Here is a 24767-nt window from a genome sequence, read left to right as displayed (position 1 = left end):
TCATATGTCTTGTGTCTCCCTGACAAGGAGGTGAGTCATCCCCAGTAGACACTCAGACACACACATAGCGATGCGCTCAAACAAGCATGCAAACACACACACACAGACACACACACATATACAAACACACACACACAACATCTATATCGTTTCATATACACTGAGGCATACACATCAAGTTCTCGACCAGTCTGCACGGGGGCAGATCACATGCTCGTCATTAGCTCTGCAGAAGCGGCTGCAGCAGTGTGCAGTAATATTCGCCTCATGATGTTCCTTCAGACATTCATCACATGAACACATTACACACACAGAGTCGTTTGCCTTCGAGGGGCTATGTGATTTCCTCATTAACTTCTCCAACTGAATGACTCATTGAACCGAGTTCTGTGGCTCTGTTAATTATGGCCCTGCTCAGCAGCGCTCTCCATGGCAACCTAAAGTTCTGCCTATCACCACATGAGGGATGAGGGAATAAAGACGTTTTCCCGTTACACTGTCACCCCAGTGCGCACAAATGTATTTCTCCTCCACAGGCCCGCCGAGGGCCGCGCTGCTGATCTGCTAGCTCCCTCTGCTGGAGGAGAATAACACGGGGCCGGTCGTCCTCAGCATCAGGATGCAGAACATGTCAACATGACCTCAGCAGCACGGCGGCTGGAGATGGAGCCACATCAGCATAAACAGCAACACGACCGGCTTCATGAACAGTAGGGAAGTGATTAATGCTGAGGATGAGGGGGAGAGTGAGTGTCCACATGTTGGCCTCACTGAGGTCAGAGGTCAGTGGCATCAAAGTCACCATCTTGAGATCATTTACATGCAAATGAGGTGTGTACAGTCATTATATAGTGTGTGTGCGCACGTGTGTGTGTATGTGTGTGTGTATGTGGGTGTGTTTACTCTGCAATGACAGCAAAAAGTGAAGTTTAGTGAAGGACAGCCAATGAGTGTAACTAAAGATACATGACATGAAGGCTCCCCAAAAGTGAAGCCAAAGCAACTTGATTGCCCCCTGGTGGTTGGCTGCAGTGTAGATCATAAATCCCACCTCCATGTTAGCAAATGGGACATGAACCACACAAACCAAAAAAATCAAAGTGCAAGTTATATAGATTTTTCTCAAAGATGTTTTTTATTTATTATTTGTCTGATATAAGAATGAGGTGAAATGTCATGATTGACATGTCATGACTCGTGATTGGTCAACTGAATCTCGTTACCGCAGTTCCATCCCCCGATCCCTACTGCACAGGCTCCGGCTCTGTATTAGCAAGATGGCTGCTTTTTTACTTGGGACATCTTCACTTCTTTTCTGTATAGTTGAAGGAAGTGAAGACGGTCAATGTTTATATCCAAACCCTGCTTCAAATTTGATGCAACAAAGATGTCACTGACAGCTGAGTCCGACTGCGTGTATATCAGCAAAACAGCACGAGAAATGATTTGTTCCTCATCTTGCATTATTTTAATTATTCTTTATATTTGTAAATTGAAAACAAGTTTCAGTTTTGTTCTGCAAGGCTCCGCTTCCAAACACTAAGTGTGATGGCTCTGGATGGCAGCGTACTTCCTGGTAATAATCTTTTCCTCTAAAGGGTTCTGTGGACCGGAGCCAATACATAATACAGTCTACACCTTAACAGACCTGGCAGAACACTTCATTGCGGGAAACAAGCACTCAGGTCGTGGACTCGGTTCGTCATTCCCCATAAACGGGCTCGTCTGCTTGTTGAAAACGAGATGAAGGATGACTCTTGACAAAGTGACTTTTTCCCCACTTGCCAGTCGACCGCCGCCTGTGGCCTTTGTGCCACTTCTCCCCGCTAAAGTGCAGTTTAAGGTGTCATGAGGGCTTTATTCATCGGTGAGAGTCGGTTTGATGGATTGTCGTGGGTGAATCTGCCTCTGCGTTTCTCACAGTGTGCAGCTCTCACTGTGTGGAGTCGGTGAATGTAAAAGTCAAATGATCCTAAGGGCACGTGGTGTCTGTTCTTCTCTTACAGTTGACAAACTGACAAAAGGTTGACAGCAACTGAAATATTGTAAATTTCCCAACATTTTCTAGCAACGTTTGTTTCATTTGACAAATTAAAGTTTGTTGACAGTATATCAATTTTTTGTGCTCATTATGTTGAATTGTGCAAATCAAAATGCAGCTCATTTATTCCTTCAATTCGTTTTTTTCTTATCTTTACCGCCACCACACTCAAACACAATGTGCAGAATGTGTATAGATGTGGTCACTTTCCATTGACACAAATTACTGAAGGTAATATATCCTCATTTTCAACAAATGAGGAAATATGACATGTTTTGTATCTGTTACGAATGATTAAATATAGTGACTTTGCTGGGAAAAAGGACTTGCGAGGATGTTGCTAGTTTATTTAACCATCTTCTACAGCTGGGGAAACAAACTCAACTTAACAAAAGCATAATTCTCTATGTTTTAAACCAATAGGTCTTTGACACAATATAAATGAGTGTGGCATTAAGAATAGAAGAAAACCAATTCTCTACAATAACTGTTTATTTTTCAGCCTTCATTGTATAGTACAGGTTATAAAGAAATACATTATAATCAATACACAATACGATCAGTATTAAAAAAACAATCGTGGACAGCGCGACAATTTCAAAAGGTATCAACCTATAAGCAGAGTTTTAGTTCTTCATTCAACTGTTTGGAAAATGATTTCCATGTACAGATTCAGGTTTTAGTGGAGAAGTTATGGAAAATACAGCACACTCCCTGTTCACATGCGAACAACTGAACACAGTAATGCAAATGTAGCCACAGGGTTTAAATCCCTAGCTCCCTAGTGGAAAGAAATAGGATTTGTTGGCATCAAAATGCTCGATAAAGACAGATTAAATCACTTTGTGCAATCTGTGTTCTCCATCTTGTGAAGGATTTCCTGTATTTTGTTACTAATAGCTGCATCACAGGGCAGGGCATCAACCGAGGCTGTCTTTGTGATTACAGATAAGTCTCTGTCTGCTGCTAGCAAGAAAACTGTCATCAGGTGAGGAAACTCCTTCCAGGTTGACATCATTATCTCCCTTGCTGCTGCGGAAACAAATTCCTACATGCCCCTGTCAGCTTGTATTTACAACAAAAAAGGGGCCTCAGTGCGCAGAGTAGAAAGTGAGTGTACCAAGATTTAACATTGCACTCACGCTCTGGTATTGGGCATTGTGCTTGGCTGGTGGCCATTTGTTGAGATCAGGCTGCATATGACTCTGTGCTGGCATCATTGAGATAAAGAGCAGCATTTGACCTGGACAAAGTTCCCTTGACACAGACGCAAGGCTTAAGTGACTGTGTGTGTGTGTGTGTGTCTGTGTGTGTGTCTACCCACAGGCAGAACTAGGACCTGACAGATGATGATGGCATGGTGATTCAACAACTCCCCCTTTGATGGCATGGTGATTCAACAACTCCCCCTTTGTCTCATTCAAACAAACACACACAATTTCCCTCCTTCCACCACAGGTTTAAAAACACTTCTTCTGCTGCTTGTGTAACAGTTGAACAATTTTATTTCCAAAACAAGACAGTTTGCAAAAAAGAAAGTATTCTTGGGGAATATACATGACAGGCACAGCATATACAAGGATACAGAAGAAGGCTATAAGGACAGGGGTAAGGCAAACCCTGAATTTATTTTTTGGTAAAGCAACGTATGATTAGATATTACACACAGACAGGAAAACTATTTGTTCCCCTTTACGCATCTTAAAAAGGAACAGTCCGACATGTTCAGAAATAAAATTGTTTGGCGTCTGCTAAAGAAGAGTGACCAGACTTTTAGAGTAATTGGTCTAAAAATCCTTTCCTTTTTATTTATGTTTTTCAGTCCTTCCTCCATTAACATGGAGAAAGGATTAACGACCTATACTGCAACCAGCCACCAGGGTGTGATTGAGAGGCAGTTACATCCCTTCTGGGAGCTGTCACATAGTTCATCTATATATGTGGTTTTGAATTTGAAACATTATATTTCTGCCCTGAGGGGCCAACGTATGTTCACACCTCCAACCGACATGGAGCCCCATGATTATTTATTTGGAGTTATGTTCCTGGATCTCTGATAATGGTAAGTTTATTTATTTGTTTTAATCCTGTTTTGCTCGTCACTCTCTTGGGAAACGTCTCGGCTCTCAAGCTGCTAAATGCTCCTTTTTTGTTCACCAGGTAGTTTCTTACTTTGCCAGACGGCTTTTGTTGCTGAGAATATAGTGTACAGGGGCATTTTTATAGCTTTCTTGATGAAATCGGCTGCTTGCTGCCGATGAAAACGAGGTCCAGAGAGCAGTGGGAGCGAACCAAAACAATAGCCCAAAGGCAGGAAACCAAATCATCCAATAAAGCTCCACAGAGCTGAAAGGAGCTGCAGCGTTGGGTGATAATTCTTAGGGTTTGCAACAAGGATCGGGCTCTTTCACCCCTTCCACATAAAAGTATTCACTGAAATTGTAAAAGTAATATAACATGTGTAAAATATTGATCATTACAAACTATATACTAAGAAAGAGAGCTCCTGGAATGTGCTGATGCCGTTACACAAGGCTGCAGTTATTCTCTGTACTTGGGATCAAATGGACATCCTTTTTTTTTATTTCGTTTTTATCTACAGTTGCTTTCAGATATTTCTGAACTACAGAGAATCTGACAGTCTCGGAGGGCTGTATGTGAGAATGCAAATGTCAGAGACTCTGGACTTTCTACAGAGTTTCTCCCGCCAGCCCCCCTGAGGAAGAATTATGCATAATGAGCCAATGTAAGAACACAGCAGATGATTCTCCGGAGGACTCGCCTCAAGTTAGCGTGATGACGTTTCTAACGAGACTCAGACGCAATCAAATAAATATGAAAAAATTGTCTTTCTCAGGATTAAAAAGTGTGATGCCAAGGACGTGTAAGACGGACACCGAGATGTGAAGAAAGCTTTGGTGGAAAGAGCCGACGCTGGTGTTGATGTAAACAAACACGTGATCTCTGCAGTGGAATTAATACGTTACATCGTGCCTCTGCCCCACCCCAAAATGGACAATCTCCAGCTGGGTCTTTCATATGTGAAAGGAAAACTGAAGAAAGTCCAGATCCAATTGTAAGGACGTCATCCAGAGTTCATGTCTGAAAATGACTCGACTTAGGGCGAAACAACATACAACCACCCTCCTCAACATTTCAGCCTGTTCCTTTAAAAACCCAGAAACGCAGGTGTCACATCTGAGTGACTCCACTCTTACAGCTGCTTCGGATTCATTATAAATCACAGTAGTAGCATCACCTTCTTCATATGTCGTGAGGCTTTGTGAGCCCTTAATAGCAATGTGTTGAGGTGCAGGTAAATGTAACAAATCAAAGAAAATAGCACTCATGTAATGCAGTTTCAGCACCAGATGTGTATATATATACATATATATATATATAAAGTACCTTTGGACTCCAGCATATTTATCTTTTTCTACATTAAAAGCATTGCTTATCATATGGCTTCAATACAAGGGGTGAATGCACACTGTATATATTAAAATATTTGTCAAAATCCTTCAAGAGTTTACACTTTAAAAACCTCGACATGCTAAACTATCCACCACCCCGTCGTCACAGACCACATCTTCGGCTAACAGCTGCTCCGTGTTGTTCTTTAACCAGGCAGCCACTTCCACAGTGACAAGAGCCACGTGACCCAACATGACCTTTCTTTCTCAGACGAAACGCGAGAGCTACACCACCACCTCCACGTAGTTGGCGGGGTAAAGCCCCTCCCCCCCGTCGTCCTTCATCCCCCGACACCAGCCCTGATCATCCTCATCCTCGATCTTCAAGAACTCCTCACCTGCAGCGAGAAACAGACCTTTCATTGCTCTTATAATAATCAAGGTTGCAACAAGTTATTCTCCTTTCCAAAAAAAAGGGCTAAATAGCTTCTCATTCAAAGGATCTTGAATTTTGTTTAGAACATTTTAAAAGCAAAAACTGACTACAATAAAATGTACCAGTCTCCAAAATGTGAATTTTACCAGAGCAGCAGTCAAGAACTAACCAAACTCAAACTCAACAATAATGACACAATTTAAATATGTATAAATTGCATTCTAAACGACAGTAATTTCATTCAATATACACAATGCTGCTCGATACTGTGTCAGGTCCTTGGCACGCAGTAGTGATGGAGTTGTGTTTACCTGCTTTAAAGGAGAGCTCATCCGTCTCCTGTCCAACATAATCATACAGAGCTCGGACTCTCACTCCTCCAATCATCACACTGGAGGAAACAAAAGTGACAGAAAGACGAAAAGGTCAGACAAATGTTTCAACAAAACAATAAAAAATACACAACTACACAGCATCAAAACACTGACCCCCGCATAACAACTTGCTTTGGGTTAATTCTGCAGAACTGTCTCACCTCTTTTCTTTTGTTCCTTTCTTTTCTACATCTTTCTTCCCCTTCTTGGCTTTCTTTGCAGGTGTCCATTCCTGAAAGTCATGGAAATAAAATAAAAAAAATGACTCTTGTTTAACTGCCCGTGAATAAACATGCAGTGAAGGATGAAGCATCAGATAAACTTGAGTTAAAGAAAAGTGGTGAAGAAAAACAAACAATAAGAACCTGGAAGTGAGGCCAGTCGGTGGGCATGCCAGGCCCGTAGGTGTTTTTCCACCAGCGCAGGTCCTCCTGCTCGTCGATGGCCATCAGTGTGTTGTGGAGCTCGTTGTACACGGCTCTCACACTAAACGCATAAGAAAATTCAGACTAAGATTTTAATCATCTTTAGTAAAGAGTGTTTAAAACAGAATTCAATTCTCGTCGGAATACTCGTACCCGTCGCCCTGACCACGCAAGATACGTCTAACACCTGCTTCACGATTTTACCTTCAGTAATAATGCAATTCAAGTTTTTATTGTGTATCAAAAGCTACATCATCTCAAGAAACTTTACACAGCAAAGTGGAGACCTGACAATGACAGAGAAAAACCAACAGTTTCCACAGAGAGCAAACACATGAGGTCACTCTGACCTTTGATCCCTGAAAACTAACCAATGAATCTTTGAGTGCAAGTGACATTTGGTCCAAATATGAAGATTTCCCCTTAAGGCAGACTTGAGATATGTTCACAAGGCCAAACATACGATTTATGAGGCCACTGTCCTTTGACCTCCCAAATCTAAACAGTTAACCATGAGTCAGAGTAAACATTTGTGCGAAATTTGAAGAAGATTCTCTCGGGGTATTGTGACTTCCAAAAAAGGGGTTACGGTCACAGTGGCCGTTGACAACCAAATTCTAATAAGTAATCATAAGTATATGATAAACATAATGCGTCCGGCCACGAGCTGTCACCAGTAAGTCAGGAGCCTCCAAATAATACGAAAATAACCAAGAGTAGGTGAAATCGGTAAATCAGTAACTAATTGAATAAATAAAGGATTTATGGGTTAACGGTGATGTGGAGACAATAAATACAATTCAGTTAAAAGCCTGACCAAAAGGGTTACAATGCATCACAGTGAACTTGACATAATAGCACAATGAGCTGGAATGTTGTTCATGTAATGTGAAGCTTGATTTAATGGTCTTCATCCTAACCAACTGTTTCTGTGAACACTGTAATAAAAGCTTTTCCAATTGTTGCCATCCAGAGCTTTTTGAGTGTAAATTCAGTGTTACCTAAAAATTAGCCAGATTAATAGAGTATATAACCTCTCTCATCCACCAAACACCCCCCCCCCCCCCCCCCCCCCTTGTTTAGGTTGTTGGCTTGGCTATGGTTCTTTGTTAGAGTAAAATTGAATCAGGGGGACACTCATGTGCTAATCTGTAGTGGAACATCTTTTAAATAAGGTTCAATTAAGTACATTTATTAAATTTTTAACCAATTTAGCTTTAACTTCCTGTTTAAGCAGGTACATTGATCATCATCGCATCAGCAGACTGAACATCGTGGCTCACCTCTCATTGGTGGTGATATCCAGATGTTTGTTGATGGAGAGGAAGGCCTGTTTGAGGAAGACGATCCTCTTCCGCTCCTCTTCCTGCGACTGGTCGAAGACGGATTCCATCTCCTCCATGTAACGGGGGGCGTAGCGGTTCACCTCCTCCAGGACTTTCTCGTAGCGTACGCGTACCTGTGAACATCAACATGAACGCAGTCAAATTTGGACTCACTGCTCACATACGCTGACATTAATACTCACAAACTTATTAAAGGTTACCGGTAGATCCCAAACCCCAACTCTGAGGGTTCAAATAAGACTACAATGACAAAGGTTCAAAATCTTTACACTCAGTGGCCACTTTATTAGGTACACCATTGCAATGCACCCCTTACCTTTATAATAATAATGCTAAAATGATCTATACTGCTCATCTTTGAGGCCATGCAACATTTCTTTTTTGCATTGTAGACATCCCAAACTAGACTTCATTGTAGAACAGTATTATAAAGCAGAGGGGGACCCTATAATATAAGTATATGTCATAGCTAGAACAAAAATAAAACTACACATTTTCACACAGTTTTTATTGTTCTTATTTTGATGTAGTTCTCAGTGTGTTGTCCCATATTCTCTTTTCCTCATTCAGACATGAATTACATATTCAACACAAAAATTACAATTTTCTTTCACTGCATTTAATTCAAGAACAATGACTTCAACTACTTTTCATCTCACGACATTAGAAAAGCCAATTTTCATAGTGTTGTTGAAACCTGCATGGTTTACAGGCGTGTGCTAGTTAGTGTTGTTGTTCTGTGGGTTGTATTGGCGCCAACAACAGAGGAAAAGTATTTGCACAGGATACATATTCAAGCCCACACATACACAATAACAAAGCTTCATCCCACTACTCCCCAATCAGACAATTTGCAGTGAGGCCAGTGAAACAGACTTTAAACAATACACGCTTTCGGCAAATAAGCAAAACGAAGTCTGAAAGAGAGAACAAGTGGATTTCTTACCTTGTCAGCATCCTGCTGAGCCAACTCTCTCTCCTCCTGGATCTTCTTCTGTTTGTCAATGGCCACATCCGGGTTCCCCTGAGCGTGTGTCTCTCGCTCTCTGGCTATCTGCTCCTTACGGCTCACCTTGTGGTACGCCCTCCTGGCGGTGTCCAGCTGTGGAGCAACCAAAGCAGGCGCCTTGTAAATGTACACAGTGATGGCTATAATAGGAGGATTCTGGACAAGCAGCTTGCAAACGGAAGCATTTTACATGCAACCATCAGCTTCACCCGTTGTGATAACCGTTTCCACAGCCACACAATCAAAATCAATGGTAAAACAAACTCATTACATGGATTCAATTTGAGTTTCACACTCACATCCTCACGGGTTGTTGTTTTCATTGTAGTGACATTAGTTATTAAACACAACCATTCTTTTATTGTTTCTTTATCTTGTTTATTGCAACATTTGCTAACATCTCCTAAATTAGATGCACATTTAGTTTACAATGGTTTTTTCCTCAATAGTTGTATTAATATATTTTGTATATATATTTTGTCTCCCCCTTTCATTTACAAATGGTTGGATCAGTTTAAGTCTCTGCCCCTGTGTTGATGTCCTGCTTTGGTAGCAGTATTTTAGTAGCAGAGTAACGTTTGGTTGACCTTTTTTAATGCCTTTTATTCCTTCGAATTTATATTTCTAGGTTGTTGTTGTTGAAATAAAATAAATCTTTTGAAAACTAATCCTGTGCTCATGTTTTTGTTTGATTACTCGGTCAGTGCTACCCCTCCACTTCACTCCACACTCCACTTCAACCTTAATTGAATTTTGAAAAATTGAGATGCAGCTGCCTTTGAAAAGCATCTCACTGGTACCAGGGATAAACTCATTCCCAAATAGTGATGAATTAAGTCACTGTGGTCACAATGTAGACCTTGAACAGAGCCCATTACTTGATGAGTAGCCATTTGTTATTTCAAAGTCACTATCAGTAGTTGCTTCAAGTATTGATTTCCTAAAGTGCTTGTGTATGTTTTTGATGCAGATATATGATTGTGCTTAGATGGATGTCCTCTTTCGCTGCTCTAGAATCAAAGTGAAGCACAGATTCTAGTGGCTTTTGGCTTTTGAATGCACAAGAGACATCTTGTTTGTATCCGGTTTCATCCTCAGTGAAATACAAGAAGCTTTAATTTGAAGGAGATGTTTCTGAGTAGAAAACTAGAGGCTGACCTTTTTAAGTCGTTTGGCCCACGGCTTCTGAGCACGAGCAAATCCTGTATCAGTGTCCTGAGACTCCTTGAAGCCTCCGAATAACTTCTTGTGGAAGGTGTCCTTCTGCCAGGTCCGGACCTTGTCTCCGTCCTCCGCCACCAGAGAGCGACAAATGGAGGCGTGTAGGGAGGCTAGCCGGTCAGCGGAGGACAGGAAACACTGCCAGGCCTTCATAAGGGATCCATAGAGAGGACCTGAGGGAGGAGGAGGAGGGCCACGGGGAAAACAGATTTATTTAGTTGTCTTCATAATTCTGATCAGCAGCCTCGTATTTAGATGCAAATCGAATAAAGGGTGGAAAACATCATCTCTTGTGGTCTTTTATGATCATTATTCACATATTTACCTTACTGTGGATGAAATTAGCTGGTGTGGCAGTGACTGTACTTACTGGAGTCCACTACTGGCTTCCACTTGTTGCTCCATTCACTGAGCTGCTGGGCGTACTGTCTCTCCACCCGAGCTCTCTCTTGGAAACACACCACGATGTCATTGCAGGCCTGGAACGCATCTTCTGTTCGCTTCACAGTGCGCTGATAGTTCCCAGGCTGCCAGGACACAGAGAGAGAGAGGAAGACCAGATAAACAGAGGCTGAGTGGACTTTAAGCTTCGAACCCTCAATCTAATAGACAATAAACATTTGTTTAATGTATTGAAAAGGCAGAAAGTGGGCAATAACTTATATATACAATACGTTATTACTTCTGTTTAGTTTCAGCAGCGCAAAGACAGCAAATACTAAATGGTACATCTGCTCACAGTCAATTCCTGGCAGAGTGGAAACAGCATGTGGCCCATAAATAGAATTAGACAGCTAATGTTGAAATTGAAACTGAACACAAACCAGCACAGCTTTTCTGTGTGATACAATTTCTTCTTGTACGGTTATCATTCATTTTACTGCTGTTTCTGTGAATCTGCCTGTGATGGGTCAAGGGGAGCTGGAGCCAAGCTGACGTTGGGTGCATATATTGCAGTCTTACAGCAGACAGGACTCTGTCTTCTGTTTCAAATTACTTTATTATCCCCAGTGCAGCATATATTTAAAAAAAGGTTTTCTCTGGAAGCAGCTGGGAAATAACAGCATCTATACACACACTCCAACAATCCCATTAATCTGCCGTATCCCTGCGCACAGACTGATGGAATCACAAGCTGCTATAACCAAACAGAGGCTCCTTCCATGTAAACAACAATGGGTCAGAACAATAACAACATGCTACAGTAATGTACCGTCAAAGCTCTCTTCTGTTATTCTATAATGTCCTGCCAAATCTGAAATTCTCCCTATTTTTTCAAAGTCACAACACAACAGTTAAACCGCCACTTGTCTTTCTTATTACTACTTATACTATGTTCAGCTCTCCGGCTCTTTCCAAGAACATAACTTTATTCATGCAGCATTTTTCAAAACAAAAAGTGCTTTAGAAAGAGAAACTAATAAATAGATAGATGTACTTTATTGATCCTATTTTAGGAAATGATTGTACCACAGCAGCATGTCAATTCACAGAGAGCAAAGAACAAAAGGCAAACCACAAAAGACGACAAAAGTGGCAAGCGTGCAAAATTGAAGTAGTTGTTTGAAAATGACTAAAATAAGTTAATGTGACTATAACATGAATTTGAATATAATATGTGCAATTAGATAAGTTCAAAGTTGTTGCAGGAGAATCTGAGAGTTTTGGTGTGGACAGAAACTATCGACTGGTTTAAAAGGTTCAGCTTTGGACAGAGGTGAAGCTGTACAGTCCTATTGCTGTGGGCAAGAAAAATGTCCTGTATCTGTCCTTGCTGCACCCCTGTCTGTCCACTAGGTGGTGGAGAGGGAGCTCGTGATTATCAATGATGGATACCAGTTGGTTCAAAGCACTCCTCTCCAACACCACTTCACAGGGGCAAATGACAGAGCCAGAACTTCTTAATCAGTTTGTTAAGTCTGTTGGTGTCGCCGGCTCAGATGCTGCTCCCCCAGCAGACCCCAGCTCAGTACAGTTCCCTGGCTCCAACAGACTGATGGGAGATTTCCAACATCTTGCTGCACACGTTGAAAGATCTCAGCATCCTCAGGAAATAGAGTCTGCTCATCCTGTCTTGTACACAGTTTGGGTTTTCCACTTCAGTCCGTTGTCGATCTGGACTGACTGAGTAATTGTAATCCTCCACTGTGCCAACATCCTCTCGCAGAATACACAGTGGAAATACTAATACCTTTCTAAACCTTTCTAACTTCTAACTATGAACTTCATATTTACCATTGAGGTAGTGAAGATGTGTATCCCCCAACATGTTGACTGTTTCCTTTAACAACTGACCCGCTCCATGTGCCCCTTTAACAATGTGCACAAAACTGAACTGAATCACCAACGGCTAAATGGGATGAAACCATTAAACTGTTGTTTGACAGTGAACATCATATGATTATCTATTAATGGATACCGTGACTACTATAAGGACAGCGCATGAAGTGACTGCAGGTCCGTATCAAATTCTATGCTCAGTTCCAGCCCTCATCTCTTTTCACAGCTGTGACAGTGGCGCAGCCGCCTTGAGGTCAACCCCGTCCTTCCACAAGTGACACTCTACTGGCGTTGAGCTCCCTGTGGTAAACTGTGATGCCTGCAGCAGCGTGGGGTGTGGTCGGCGGACACGAGGACGAGGCCCGGTCATAAAACGAGGCCAGACGCACGCAGGAGGACCAGAGGGCAGCAGAGGCAACGGCCTTGAGTGTAATAGCATATCTGAAGCAAGCGTGTTGTTTGTGGATGTGGAATCTGGAAATCTCTCTGCAATTTTCCTGGCAGCCGCCATCAGCTCCGACTCAGCTCTCACTCCCACTCTCTTACTGACTTTCTGTCAGACTCCCGTCGGCTTGTCAGTGACACGTTTAGACAGCTGCTCCAATGAATCTGGACTCGATGTATGTTGTCATGTTGCGTTAAATCATCGGAGGCAATGCACTTATTGTAAACCCCATAGAATAACAAAAAAGGGCAGGACATTTCACTTGTCATACACATCAGCCATGGAGCTTCACTATCTGGTGTTGTTGCACACTGACACTGGTATACTCTTACAGCTTAATACTTAATGATATTTGTTACACCCGCACCAGCATCCATTATGAGTATGAATATGCATTATTGCTGATGCTACGACTGTCTGCATGACTTTCATATGATCTTAATACATCTCACAGTCCCCAGTGAACAGCTTTCCCCGGGTTCTGGATGCCTTTGGGTTTTGGACGCTACAATGCTTTTACTTTACTTTTTTTTTTTTTCTTTGCCAGATTCTCTGCCAGATAAAGTTTCATTCCCCAGAGTAACAACAACTGCTCAGTCTCATGTGCAGTTCTCCACAATGACTCTCTGTTTGTCAGACTGTTCTAGCAACAACCTGAATCTTAGTATTTTACCTCTAATTGAAAGCTCTTCGATCCTGTTCTCTTAATTAGTGCTTCATTAAATGTAAGTGCATCGGAGAGGTCAGTCAGTCACGGCTTTATATGTTGAAACAAGTTTGCGTTGCTAACATCCATTATCAAACAAATGTGCGTATTTTTTGCCACAGAATATAAACGTATGCTTGATTCCCTTGTTATTTTCATACTTGTCAAGTTTTGTACATTCACCTATTTGATGTTTTTAAGCATTGTTTAAGGTACATGACAAACATATATGTCATATTAATAATTTTCACTGTTCCATTGTTTTCATCCTTGTAATGACAAATATTGTTTCCATACCACACACACATAATACATTATGCATTATGAAAAAATGACAGAAAGCTGAATAAGAAAATGTATATTATTCATGCAAATGCTATAAATTCATATTGACATACAAAAGCCTGTTTTCTTTTCATAAAGAACCCTATCCTAAATAAAAGAACATAAATAAATAAAATAATATTAATTTTAAAGGTGTACCACATTTCATTAAATCTGATCAGATTCAACATTCAACAACATTCAAAACAGATTATACATTCAGTCTATTGGGGCTATGCAGGGAACAAACAGTCCTTGCTGGTGAGAGACCATCATCATGGATCAGCCCATTGTCTTCTCCACATGTTTCATGAAACCAATGGCTGCACACTGGACAGACTCTTCTGTGCTTTTTGTTTCATCTCTGTCCCAGAGAGCAAACTGATAATGTGCTAGTTCTCAGTTTAAACAGACAGGGAGATACTTTATTTACCATTAACTCTTGTCTGACAACTGCAGACATCTCTGTAGTTTATCTTTTAGTTTTTTTTATTTCAGTCCCTAAATGCATATTTCCCCCATTTAAAGAACTCAAATGACTGTCCCAGATTACCCAAAGCTGGCTGTCCCACATTATCAATCATAGATGATAAAGTGGGACAACTAAAGGATGTTTGATGATTGAATACATCACAAACAAATAACAACGAAGAACATGGTCTTATTATTATTATTTAATCTTGTCAGAATGTGATTGGGATCTCAGTCACATGATACTCATGCTAATCTATTGTAAATTTCCTGTTGACTAGATATAACAGGAAATAAACAGACTGGAGCTTAGGTGTTCCACAATGTCCCAGGTTACTCAAATTCACAATACTTTTAAGCAGACACTTTGGTTTCCTTATAATTCATCAGACTCAGCTGGGGGTACTTCTCATCAGGGCTGGCCCCTCCCCCCATGTTTCTCCCTCTCTCCTCCTCTCTCCTCCTTTCTTTAATTTCTTTCATTCTTTCTTTCTGCCTCTGTTGTGGTTTCTCTGAATCCCCTCACTCGTCTGAGAGTTAAACAGAAACAGCTGAGGAATCCAGTGTGTGGCCAGGAGCAACGCTGCAAAGACACATTCGGCCAATCTCTGAGGCAGATGCAAATCCGCTAGAAGAGAATCTGTCCAAGCAACCAAACGCAGTGTCAAAAGAAATGAGGTCACGGCCCTCGGCTGAAAAATCACATTTCACAAGTATTACTGACTATGAAGCGTGTCCGTGCACACAAAACGTGCCGAGAACCACAAGCAGAGGGTCGCCTCTTCTGTCTCTCGTGCTATTAAACTGTTCAAATCTCAGGATAAGTTCAGCTGATGATGTTAAGACAAGATAAGCTAGGAAAGATAAGATAAGATAAACTTTATTGATCCCACGCCACAGAAGTTCGGTTGTTGCGGCAGCAGATAGTCAAGTAAGTTGTATGTGTTTTATCCTGTTGTGAGACACATTCAGAAAGCTGAAGTTACAGTAAGATAACTGCTGTTTCTCCTCTGTGCATTTGTAGGTTAATGTGGCTAAAGTAAGAACAGTATCAGCGATAGTTTAAGACATGTGGCAGCAGTATAGTTGACGTCATGTGTTTTAAATGAATCTCCCTCCTGAGAGCTTTAAACAAAACATATCCATTTTATGAGGCACTGCACAGCACTCCAAACCAGATCAAGAGAATGCCTGACAGAAGAGTTTGTATTGATAAAATAAAGAGGATAAGTCGGTTCAGTCAATCAGCTACAATATCTGCTGCATATTAAAAACACAATCCTATTTTTTTATATATCTATTACTGTGTAAAATGAAAACAAGAAGCCTGACGATGCAGATTGGCCACAAATAGACGATGGAGTCCAAAGCGTCACAGCCACGTGTATGTTTCTATTTGAATGAATGGCCCACTTGTATACTCTACAGAATCCATTGTGATTGCTCACCTCTTGTCAGACTTTGCAAATACAAAACAGAGGAGCTTAACTTTGCAGTATAATGACAGACAGCCCTTGATTGTGGCGGCAGGATGACACAGTCAGGAAAAGGCCTGGAAACACACGCAGCACAGCGGGAAGCTGCCAAAATTACAGGAGGGGAGAGATGAAAGTGGGGCGGCCCAACGAGGCCAACGGGAGACAAAGCCAATATTAAAGCTGCAGCACACGGCAAATTAGACAGTCAGCCACTTTGAATGTTGGACGTGTTTTCAGCTTTCAAACACTGTGGCTGAACAGAGCTGTGCCTCGTAAACGGAGCGCACTGCGGCTCACAAAGTGTTGGAGTCCAACAGGATGATGTCTGTCACATGCTGCTGATCGGGGCCATTTAAAATGGGACGGTCACAAGGACTAAAACAAAAAGTCACATAAGATTCATGTGAAAAAGGCCAGTGTGAATTATTCTCAATGAGATGATACAGTGTGACGCAGGTTTTCCATTTATTAAGTGATATACATACATAGATTGTTTTATTTACCAGGTCATTAATTGGATATTGATTTCTTGTTTACGTCTTTGTTGTTTATGCTATCTATGTTAAAGCCATGGAATAGTTCCCATCATCTTTTTCGTTGATAGAATCCTCTAAATATATTACATTCACCTGATCCCGGCTTACAGACAGAAACTCAAGATTTCTAAACCTGCTGTGCTGAGATCAAAGAACTGGAGCAGCAGAGAAGCTGTGGAGGAGCTGCGTGACTGCCTTGAAAACACAGACTGGGACATTTTTAGAACTGCCACTTACAGCCTGGACGAATATACAGATGCTGTGACGTCCTACATCAGCTTCTGTGAAGACCGATGTATTCCAACACGCACCAGGGTGTGTTATAACAACGACAAGCCCTGGTTCACAGCAAAACTCAAACAGCTTCGTTTGGAGAAAGAGGTGGCCTTCAAGAGTGGGGACATGGATAGGTTCAGACTAATTAAATACTCGTTTGGCAAGGAGATTAAGGAGGCCAAACGACTGTATTCAAAGAAGCTGGAACAACAGTTTGCAGCCAACGACTCCTCGTCAGTCTGGAAAGGCCTTCGGGTGATCACCGGCTGCAAGACCAAATCCCCCCACTCTGTGGAAGACTTGAGACTTGCCAACGATCTGAATGACTTTTATTGTAGATTCGATAGACCCTCTCAAACCCCCCCCGCATCTATCACACCTCTTCTCCCCAGCCTGGACAAAGACACTAGCCCCCCCCACAAAATGGCCCCAGACTGCCCCATCACCTCCATCCCCCCCTTCACACCTCTCTCAATTCAGGAGAGAGATGTAAATAAGCTCCTGAAGAAACTGAACCCCCGCAAGGCAGCTGGACCAGACGCTGTCTCCCCCTCTACACTGAGGCACTGTGCGGATCAGCTTTCTCCATTGTTCACGGACATTTTCAACACCTCACTGGCTGAATGTGTTGTACCCGCCTGCCTGAAAACATCCACCATCATCCCCGTTCCCAAGAAGCAGAGGATCACAGGCCTTAATGACTACAGACCAGTCGCCCTGACCTCTGTAGTAATGAAGACCTTCGAGCGACTCGTGCTGACCCACCTCAAAACTATAACCAACCACCTCCTCGACCCGCTGCAGTTTGCCTACAGAGCCAACAGGTCCGTAGACGATGCAGTCAACATGGGACTCCACTTCATCCTCCAGCACCTCGACTCCCCCAGCACCTACGCCAGGATCTTGTTTGTGGACTTCAGCTCCGCATTCAACACCATCTCTCCAGCTCTTCTCCGGGACAAGCTGACCCAGCTGAGCGTGCCTGACCCCACCTGCAGGTGGATCACCAACTTCCTGACCGACAGGAAGCAGCGCGTGAGGCTGGGGAAGCTTGTCTCTGACACCCGGACCATCAGCACTGGAGCCCCTCAAGGTTGTGTGCTCTCTCCTCTCCTCTTCTCCCTCTACACCAACAACTGCACCTCCAGCCATCCCTCTGTCAAACTCCTGAAGTTTGCCGACGACACCACCCTTATTGGATTAATTTCCAATGGGGACGAGGCCGCCTACAGAGAGGAAGTTAACAGCCTGGCTTCCTGGTGCAGCCAGAACCACCTGGAGCTGAACGCTTCAAAAACTGTAGAGATGGTGGCAGACTTCAGGAGGAGCCCAGCCCAAACCGCCCCCCTCACCATGTGCGACTCCCCAGTTAAAACAGTGGAGTCATTCAGATTCCTGGGGACGATCATAGCACAGGACCTGAGGTGGACGGAGAACATCACCTCCATCACCAAGAAGGCCCAGCAGAGGATGTTCTTCCTGCGGCAACTGAGGAAATTCAGCATGCCGCGGAAAGTGATGGTTGAGTTCTACACAGCCATCATTGAGTCCATCCTCACCTCATCCATCACCGTTTGGTTCGCTGCCTCCACTGCCAAGGACAAGGGCAGACTGCAGCGGATCATTCGGTCAGCTGAGAAGGTCATCGGCTGTGACCTGCCGGCTCTCCAAGACCTGTTCCACTCCAGGACCAGAAAGAGAGCAGGCAAGATCATCGCTGATCCTTCCCATCCCGGTCACCACCTGTTCCAGAGACTTCCATCTGGGAAAAGGTTCCGGGCCGTCAGGACTAAAACCTCGCGTCACCTGAACAGCTTTTTCCCCATGGCAGTGGGGCTCACAAACAAGCCCCCCCCATCACACTGACTCTGCTGACCCCCCCCCCCCCCCACCCTCGCACATAATTTATAACACTACATTATTGGCACTACCACCAATCTTTGCACCTTAAAACCGCACACAACACATTTACTGTATATATTATTTTTTCGATATTGTTGTTTTTTATATTGATGTTTATATTGCTCTATATTGTTGTTTTTATATTGTTGTTTGTAAAGTGCACCAACCACACCAAGGCAATTTCCTGTATGTGAAAATATACAAGGCAATAAAAAGAATTCTGATTCTGATTCTGATTAATTGTGATCCTGGTTTATCCCTTTTTTTATTCATGTAATGCGATTTAATGGGTGAGATCTTGTTTTAAAGGGCCAGATCAACGTTTTGGGAAAGCCGCCTGTTAGCTTAGCACACAAAACTGCAAATGAAGAAACAGCTAGTCTGGCTCTGATTCTTGAACGTTGTTGTCTCTCTAAGCTGACATCTTTAAGGCTCCTCTTTTTCATCCTGAGATATTTGAAATCTCTCATTTTCATTCCATTTTTTCCTGCTGTATACCCTCCCTCTGAAATTTTCTGGACATTTTGTGGGGGGGGGGGGGGGGGGGGGGGGGGGGCTGGCAAGAATAGTTCCAGAGACACGGACTCAGACATCTGCGTTCTCACAAACAGCCCCTCCAGAACCTTACAGAGAAATATCCAGACTTTGGTCCATGTCTGAAAGCAGCTTAAAGAACGCTGGACTCAAGAATTTAATTGTTCAACGTGTAGTCTTCCCATTAAAGGCTCATCAACAAAGAATATTTTCAACTAATAATTGGTACAACTAAGTCATTATGAACGAATCCCTCTGCCAGACATGTGGAATGTTTAAAAAAAGTCAAATGTCTTTGGACAGGAGCTGAATAGTTTCCCTTATCCAGCAGAGGACACCAGAAATAAAAATATATCAAGCCATAATTTGCTGGCAGGCCAGTGAAGTAGCCTGGAGCACTGTAAATGGAGAAAACACGTCCCAGATCCCCGGAGACGTGACCCCTGAACAGACATCTTTGTCGAGCAAGAGCAGACAATCAAATACCTAATGAGCCGATAACAACCTTCCCCGAGCGCAGCTCAACCCAAACAAGGCAGTTCACCGTGTACAATGTTAACTGTTCACTTTTTAAAATGAAAACACAGCCTTGTTTACACTGATACGTAGCCTGAACGTCAAAACTGACACGTCTGTTTTGACTGGAAGGTCACCGAGATTGGAGAGAGGGAGGGAGGCAAATGCTATCTCGTGTAAATCCTCCTCCCAAAGGAATTCGCACATAGACACACACACACATGCGCACACATGCGCACAGAGCACATTATTCTTACCATCCAGAAGCTGTGATTGTTGGCATCTTCAGGGCTGGTGTCTGAAGGCAGCGTCGACATCCTGGTTTCTGAGAGAGCAAACAATAAACGATTAGATTCACCCTGCCTGATAATCTGCACACTGACCTTTCTGTTGCTGGCTTCCACACGTAGGTGATGAGGGCTTTGGGGCTTTAGAAAGTCTAAGAACTACACTGTTAACAGTCTGTATTCTCTAATGATTATCTCGCCAACATTGTGGACAATCTTCAAATTCAGAACTCAACCACAAGCAACTAGAATCTCACTCAGTAGAACGAATATATCTGCCAAGGCCTGAGAGAGAAAAACACACTTAAATTCACTAGATCCAGATTTATATTGGATCCGCACCCAAACACACACACTTGAAATCAGTCCCCTTAACCCGTCAGATTTTTCTCATCAAAATCCATGAATTATTGTCGAATGTGAAAACTTTGTTCTTCCCTAACCCATTCAACATCCTTTTCACCAACTGTCATGGTAGTCCATCGAGCCGTTTCCGTCTAATTTAGCTGCCTAACAAACAAATAAATGCTGAAATAAACATAACCTCCATTTGCGGAGGTACAAATGTTATTGCATTGGATTTAGTGAAGATGTCATGTTTATAAAGACGTATATGTCAGACAGATCCCAGAGGCCTGTCTTCATCGACTAACTCATAGAATAATGGGTATGAAAGTGGATGGTAAGTGTTTTTTAAATAGGCTTGAACAGTGAATGTTCAGGTACGTTTTAATCATATCAATCTATTATCATCTCTTCTGTTCCATAAACTATTTCAACAATGTATTCAACGCTTTTGGCCTCTTATTGAAACTATACTTTAAGTCTTTTTTTACTCTTATTCACAGTCTGTTGTGTTCAAGTGTTACAGCTGACTTTATGTAAGAGAGCTGTCGATCAGTCTTTCCACATACAAATACCTCTGCCTAGTAACATAGAGTGTAGAATGATGGACGCCCTGACGGGTCTCGAAAAGTGAAGCCAAATCATCTGGATGCACCCTAGTGGCTGGGAGACGCAGAGACTGTAAACCCTGACTCCTCCGTGTTCGTGGATTAGACATTCACCAAAATCACAGTACATGTCAAATATTCTTTTCTGTGATTTTCTGTTGTTTTAATTAGTTATTTAACGCATTAAAATCGTGGTGAAAGATCAGGATTGACAGCTGAGACTGACTCACAATATGTCTTTTAAAGGTTGTATCAGTTGGGCTTCAATGTCTCAGCCATGATCACTACTGCACACATGTCAAAATTGACCTCAAAAGTGCATAATGGTACCTAAAAGTTATATAAAAGTATATTTTGGCTTCAGTTTCACTCTACAGCAGAAATCCGAGACGTGTCATCCATTTTTATTTACAGTCTGTGGTTTAGAATCACTGCTCTAATGTTTATCTATTTGCGGGCGTATTATACGAAAGCATGAAGTCAGCTGAGATCAGTGCTCTCTTGTCAGCACTGTGATATAGAGCAGATGTAACACATGTCAGGAGGCTCTTTAAATCCATCAGAGGTGGAAGTCAATCTGAATCCGGAGCCGTGCAGCGTCTCATGAGCAATGACAACATCTCACAGCCTTTCCAGCTCGGAAACATGAGCCATCCTAAAATAAACAGGGGCTACAGGTCAACACACATCATATCAGTCGCACTCACTTTAATTCCCAATGCTGACCGCCCTGTCTGATCTTTTACCATTGCATAAAACCACCTGCAGACCTCAAATGCTCTTGAAGCAGACCCAAGCTCACATGGACACTGAAGCACTGAAGTTCTGACTCACTCAAAATAAAGTCCTCTACATGCTCATTCAGCTCCCTTTCTGAAAAAGAACCTCTACCAGTTTAATATATTTAAGCGCACAGCAGCGTTTTGCCTGCTGGCGTCTTCACACCCTTGAAACATCCGCACACTGAACACGGAGCCTTCGTCCCTGTGCTCCCTCCCCGCAGCCATGTCCCCTCACACTCCTCTCAGAAGCACAATTAGATTCAATGATTTTCCTCCACAGCCTGCTGTTCACGGGGCATCACATGCTCCACTGAGAGCATAATGCCATGTCTCTCTCCCCGACTGGATCTTCCTCAGCTTACATCTGTTGTATCTCTGAGAGACCTCGAAGAATTACACAACCCTAGGATCCGCAGGAGGTCACAAAAAGAATGAATCACCCCCCCCCCCTCCTCTCTCCCTTTTAACCCCTTGACCTGGACTTCCTGTCCCATCGCTGAGTGGCTGTCCTCCGGGTATATGACTGACTTTTCAGAGCAGCGTGGGGGCTTGGGGGAGATCTGCTAATATCAATTAATGTGGTGCATTCCTGCAAGCTTTACTGCATGCTCTCTGACATTTAATGACTTTAACTTATGTTTGCGTGTGTGTGTGTGTGTGTGTGTGTGTGTGTGTGTGTGTGTGTGTGTTTGTGCAGTGAAAGCTTTGCTGTGATCCACTTGTGCACTTCTCAAATAGGATTTCATGCTCTTTCTTTGCATTAGGAATCACTTTGCCACATTGGGCCTTTCAAATAGCATTTCATATCTTTATATTCAATTCAAATGTTCTCTGAACGGTCGGGATGGTCCCAGTCAAGTCTGATATAAATCAAACCGATTGTTGTTGGTTGTGGTATCCTCTAAGTTGATCTCCACTTTCCTAACTTACTTATTGAGCAACAGAAGTTGACAGTAAGTGGTAAAAAGTGTAGAACTTTGAATACAACTCTATTTTCCTATAAGTTCAACAGAGAGAATACTCTATGACTCACCACCTAGAAGCCCAGATCTGATTCCACCATGGATCCTTCAGACGTTTTATGATCTCCCGCTGGGTCAGACAGGAAATTTGTTCCCCGAGCTTTCAAAAATCTCCCAGTGATCCAGTAGCTTGCGTGGGTCCACACTTTCCACATTGACAGTTAAAATAACCAGCTAAAGCTCATCAGGGCTGTAAGAGCCCATCTGGAGCTTCCACCCAACCAAACTCTTTCACCCCAGGATTCTGAACGCACCCTGGCACCCTCACTCACTCCTCCCCCTGTCCCGGTTTCATCTGTCACACATAACTCAACACACACATATGGCACGGGGGAAATATTTAGTAACAGATGAACACACGGAGCTGAAATAGGAGCTCAATCACTCCATCAGATCTCTCTGAAATGCAGTTGTTCAGCTCTGGCAGGAGTTCCTTACCTCTCTCTGAATGTTGGGGCCCTCTCGGCTTAAACCCCCTTTTTGTCCTCCTGGGTTTGTGCCGGTTAAAACTTTCTTTGCTCCCACTTCTCTCCAATCTTTGTGCAGACTCTCAGGCTCCTCTCCCTCCTGACTCCACTTCTTTTGCCCTTCACCCGCTCCAACTTTGATTTTTCCACTCGTTCTGGACACTGCCGCTCCTGCTCTTCCCCTTTCTTTGGCTGTTTGTGTCAGATGAGTTGGCTTCTTTTTTTTCTCTCTCTCTCTCTCTCTCTCTCTCTCTCTCTCTCTCTCTCCCTTCTCCTCCCTAGAAGCCTCCCTCCCTCCCTCCCTCCCTCCCTCCCTCCTACTCTCTCTCTCTCTCTCTCTGTGTCTTTCTTTCTCCTCCTCTATCTCTCTCCAACAGCTGCAGGAAACTTACTCTCTTGTTCTTTGTACTTCACCACTTGCCGGAGATCATCTCTGGATTCTTTACTTTCATTCACTCGCCTCACCTCCCTCAGAGTGGTGTGAATAAAGCAGGCCATATTGTTTTTTTTTCTTCTTTTTTGGGTGATTGGGTGTGTGTGTGCATGTGTAGGTGAGTCACCCAACCAGAGTCTGCCTAGGGGTGTGTTATTTTTAATTGGACGATTATGTTTTATTTTTTAACAAAATGCACAAAGCAGCATGACCAGATAAGGGAAACTTCATCCGTCTGTTGCTTGTCTTCAAACCCCCTTTTTCCTCCCCACAACATTCCCTCAGGATAGTTTGTTAGGCCTGCCTCCACAGCTGGAGCACACGTCCGGTGTGTGTGTGTGTGTGTGTGTGTGTGTGTGTGAGTGTGTGTGTGTGTGTGTTACTGCTTTGAAGAGTCAGAGGCCCCCGAGGAAGGGAATTGTTCAAACTCACACACTGTCCACCGCATTCTGTGACATAACGCTCTACGCTACGCTGAACTTGTGAAATTCTGTCATGCCACAACATGCCATGTACATAACAGCTGTTATACATTGCACTGCTAACGCCCAACTGCAGCCTGCTCTTAGGAAACAATAATCCTACGTTAGTGATCCTGTAATCAGATCCTAAAGGATGGCAGACAGATATCATGACAACACGTTGAGAGCCTGTCATTAAAAATGATAATAGCTATAGGAGACAGGAAACGTCAACAAGTGGAATAAGGTCCATATTATGTGATGTTAAAAATATCTCTGGTAGAAATGTGCCACAAAATGTTTCGCTGCAGTCGGCACAGGTTTACTTCTGGTCAAATCTTTGGATGAATGTGTATCTTTCTCAGCACAAAGGAATGTTGTTGCTTTAATAAATGAATCATTAACGGAACATTTAAAAACAGTGTCAATGTTACAATGTTTAACCAAATGAATTCAAGCACATGTATCTTGTGTAATTTGATAAATAAGATGGACCAACAGATTTATGTACAATAGATTACATCAATCCAGGCTTTATAATTTTATTTTTGGCTTATTTTAGGCCACCAATAATTTGGAGAGACAAGAACAAAACCATCTGCTTCTGAAAGTTAAACAGTTTGATTATT

The 24767-nt window shown here is 42.8% G+C and overlaps 1 protein-coding gene across 2 annotated transcripts; it reads right to left on the bottom strand.

The window, feature by feature from the left end:
- Positions 1-3523: 3523 nt before the first annotated feature.
- Positions 3524-23350, bottom strand: si:ch211-51c14.1 (protein kinase C and casein kinase substrate in neurons protein 3). Of its 2 annotated transcripts, none has more exons than XM_062408559.1 (10): positions 23216-23350; positions 19991-20058; positions 10636-10792; positions 10203-10438; positions 8982-9137; positions 7973-8148; positions 6630-6750; positions 6426-6496; positions 6202-6281; positions 3524-5852 (listed from the first exon to the last, which is right to left on the bottom strand). In XM_062408559.1, exons 2-10 carry the CDS (start codon positions 20048-20050, stop codon positions 5740-5742), a joined length of 1170 nt encoding a protein of 389 aa, XP_062264543.1. In that variant the 5' UTR covers positions 20051-20058; positions 23216-23350; the 3' UTR covers positions 3524-5739. The 2 variants fall into 2 exon arrangements, with proteins under 2 accessions (XP_062264543.1, XP_062264542.1); XM_062408558.1 differs by lacking the exon at positions 23216-23350 and adding an exon at positions 22789-23023.
- Positions 23351-24767: the final 1417 nt, after the last annotated feature.

The sequence above is a fragment of the Platichthys flesus genome, chromosome 16, assembly GCF_949316205.1.
Source record: "Platichthys flesus chromosome 16, fPlaFle2.1, whole genome shotgun sequence".
Taxonomy (NCBI): Eukaryota; Metazoa; Chordata; class Actinopteri; order Pleuronectiformes; family Pleuronectidae; genus Platichthys; species Platichthys flesus.
This window is presented reverse-complemented; position numbering and strand designations above follow the sequence as displayed.

Excerpts from the sequence above, each read along its gene's own strand:
- si:ch211-51c14.1 (XM_062408559.1), bottom strand. The coding sequence starts at position 20,050 with ATGTCGACGCTGCCTTCAGACACCAGCCCTGAAGATGCCAACAATCAC. Across the intron at positions 6,751-7,972 it reads GATATCACCACCAATGAGAG|TGTGAGAGCCGTGTACAACG; the intron begins GTGAGCCACGAT and ends TTATGCGTTTAG. Across the intron at positions 6,497-6,629 it reads CCGACTGGCCTCACTTCCAG|GAATGGACACCTGCAAAGAA; the intron begins GTTCTTATTGTT and ends CATGACTTTCAG.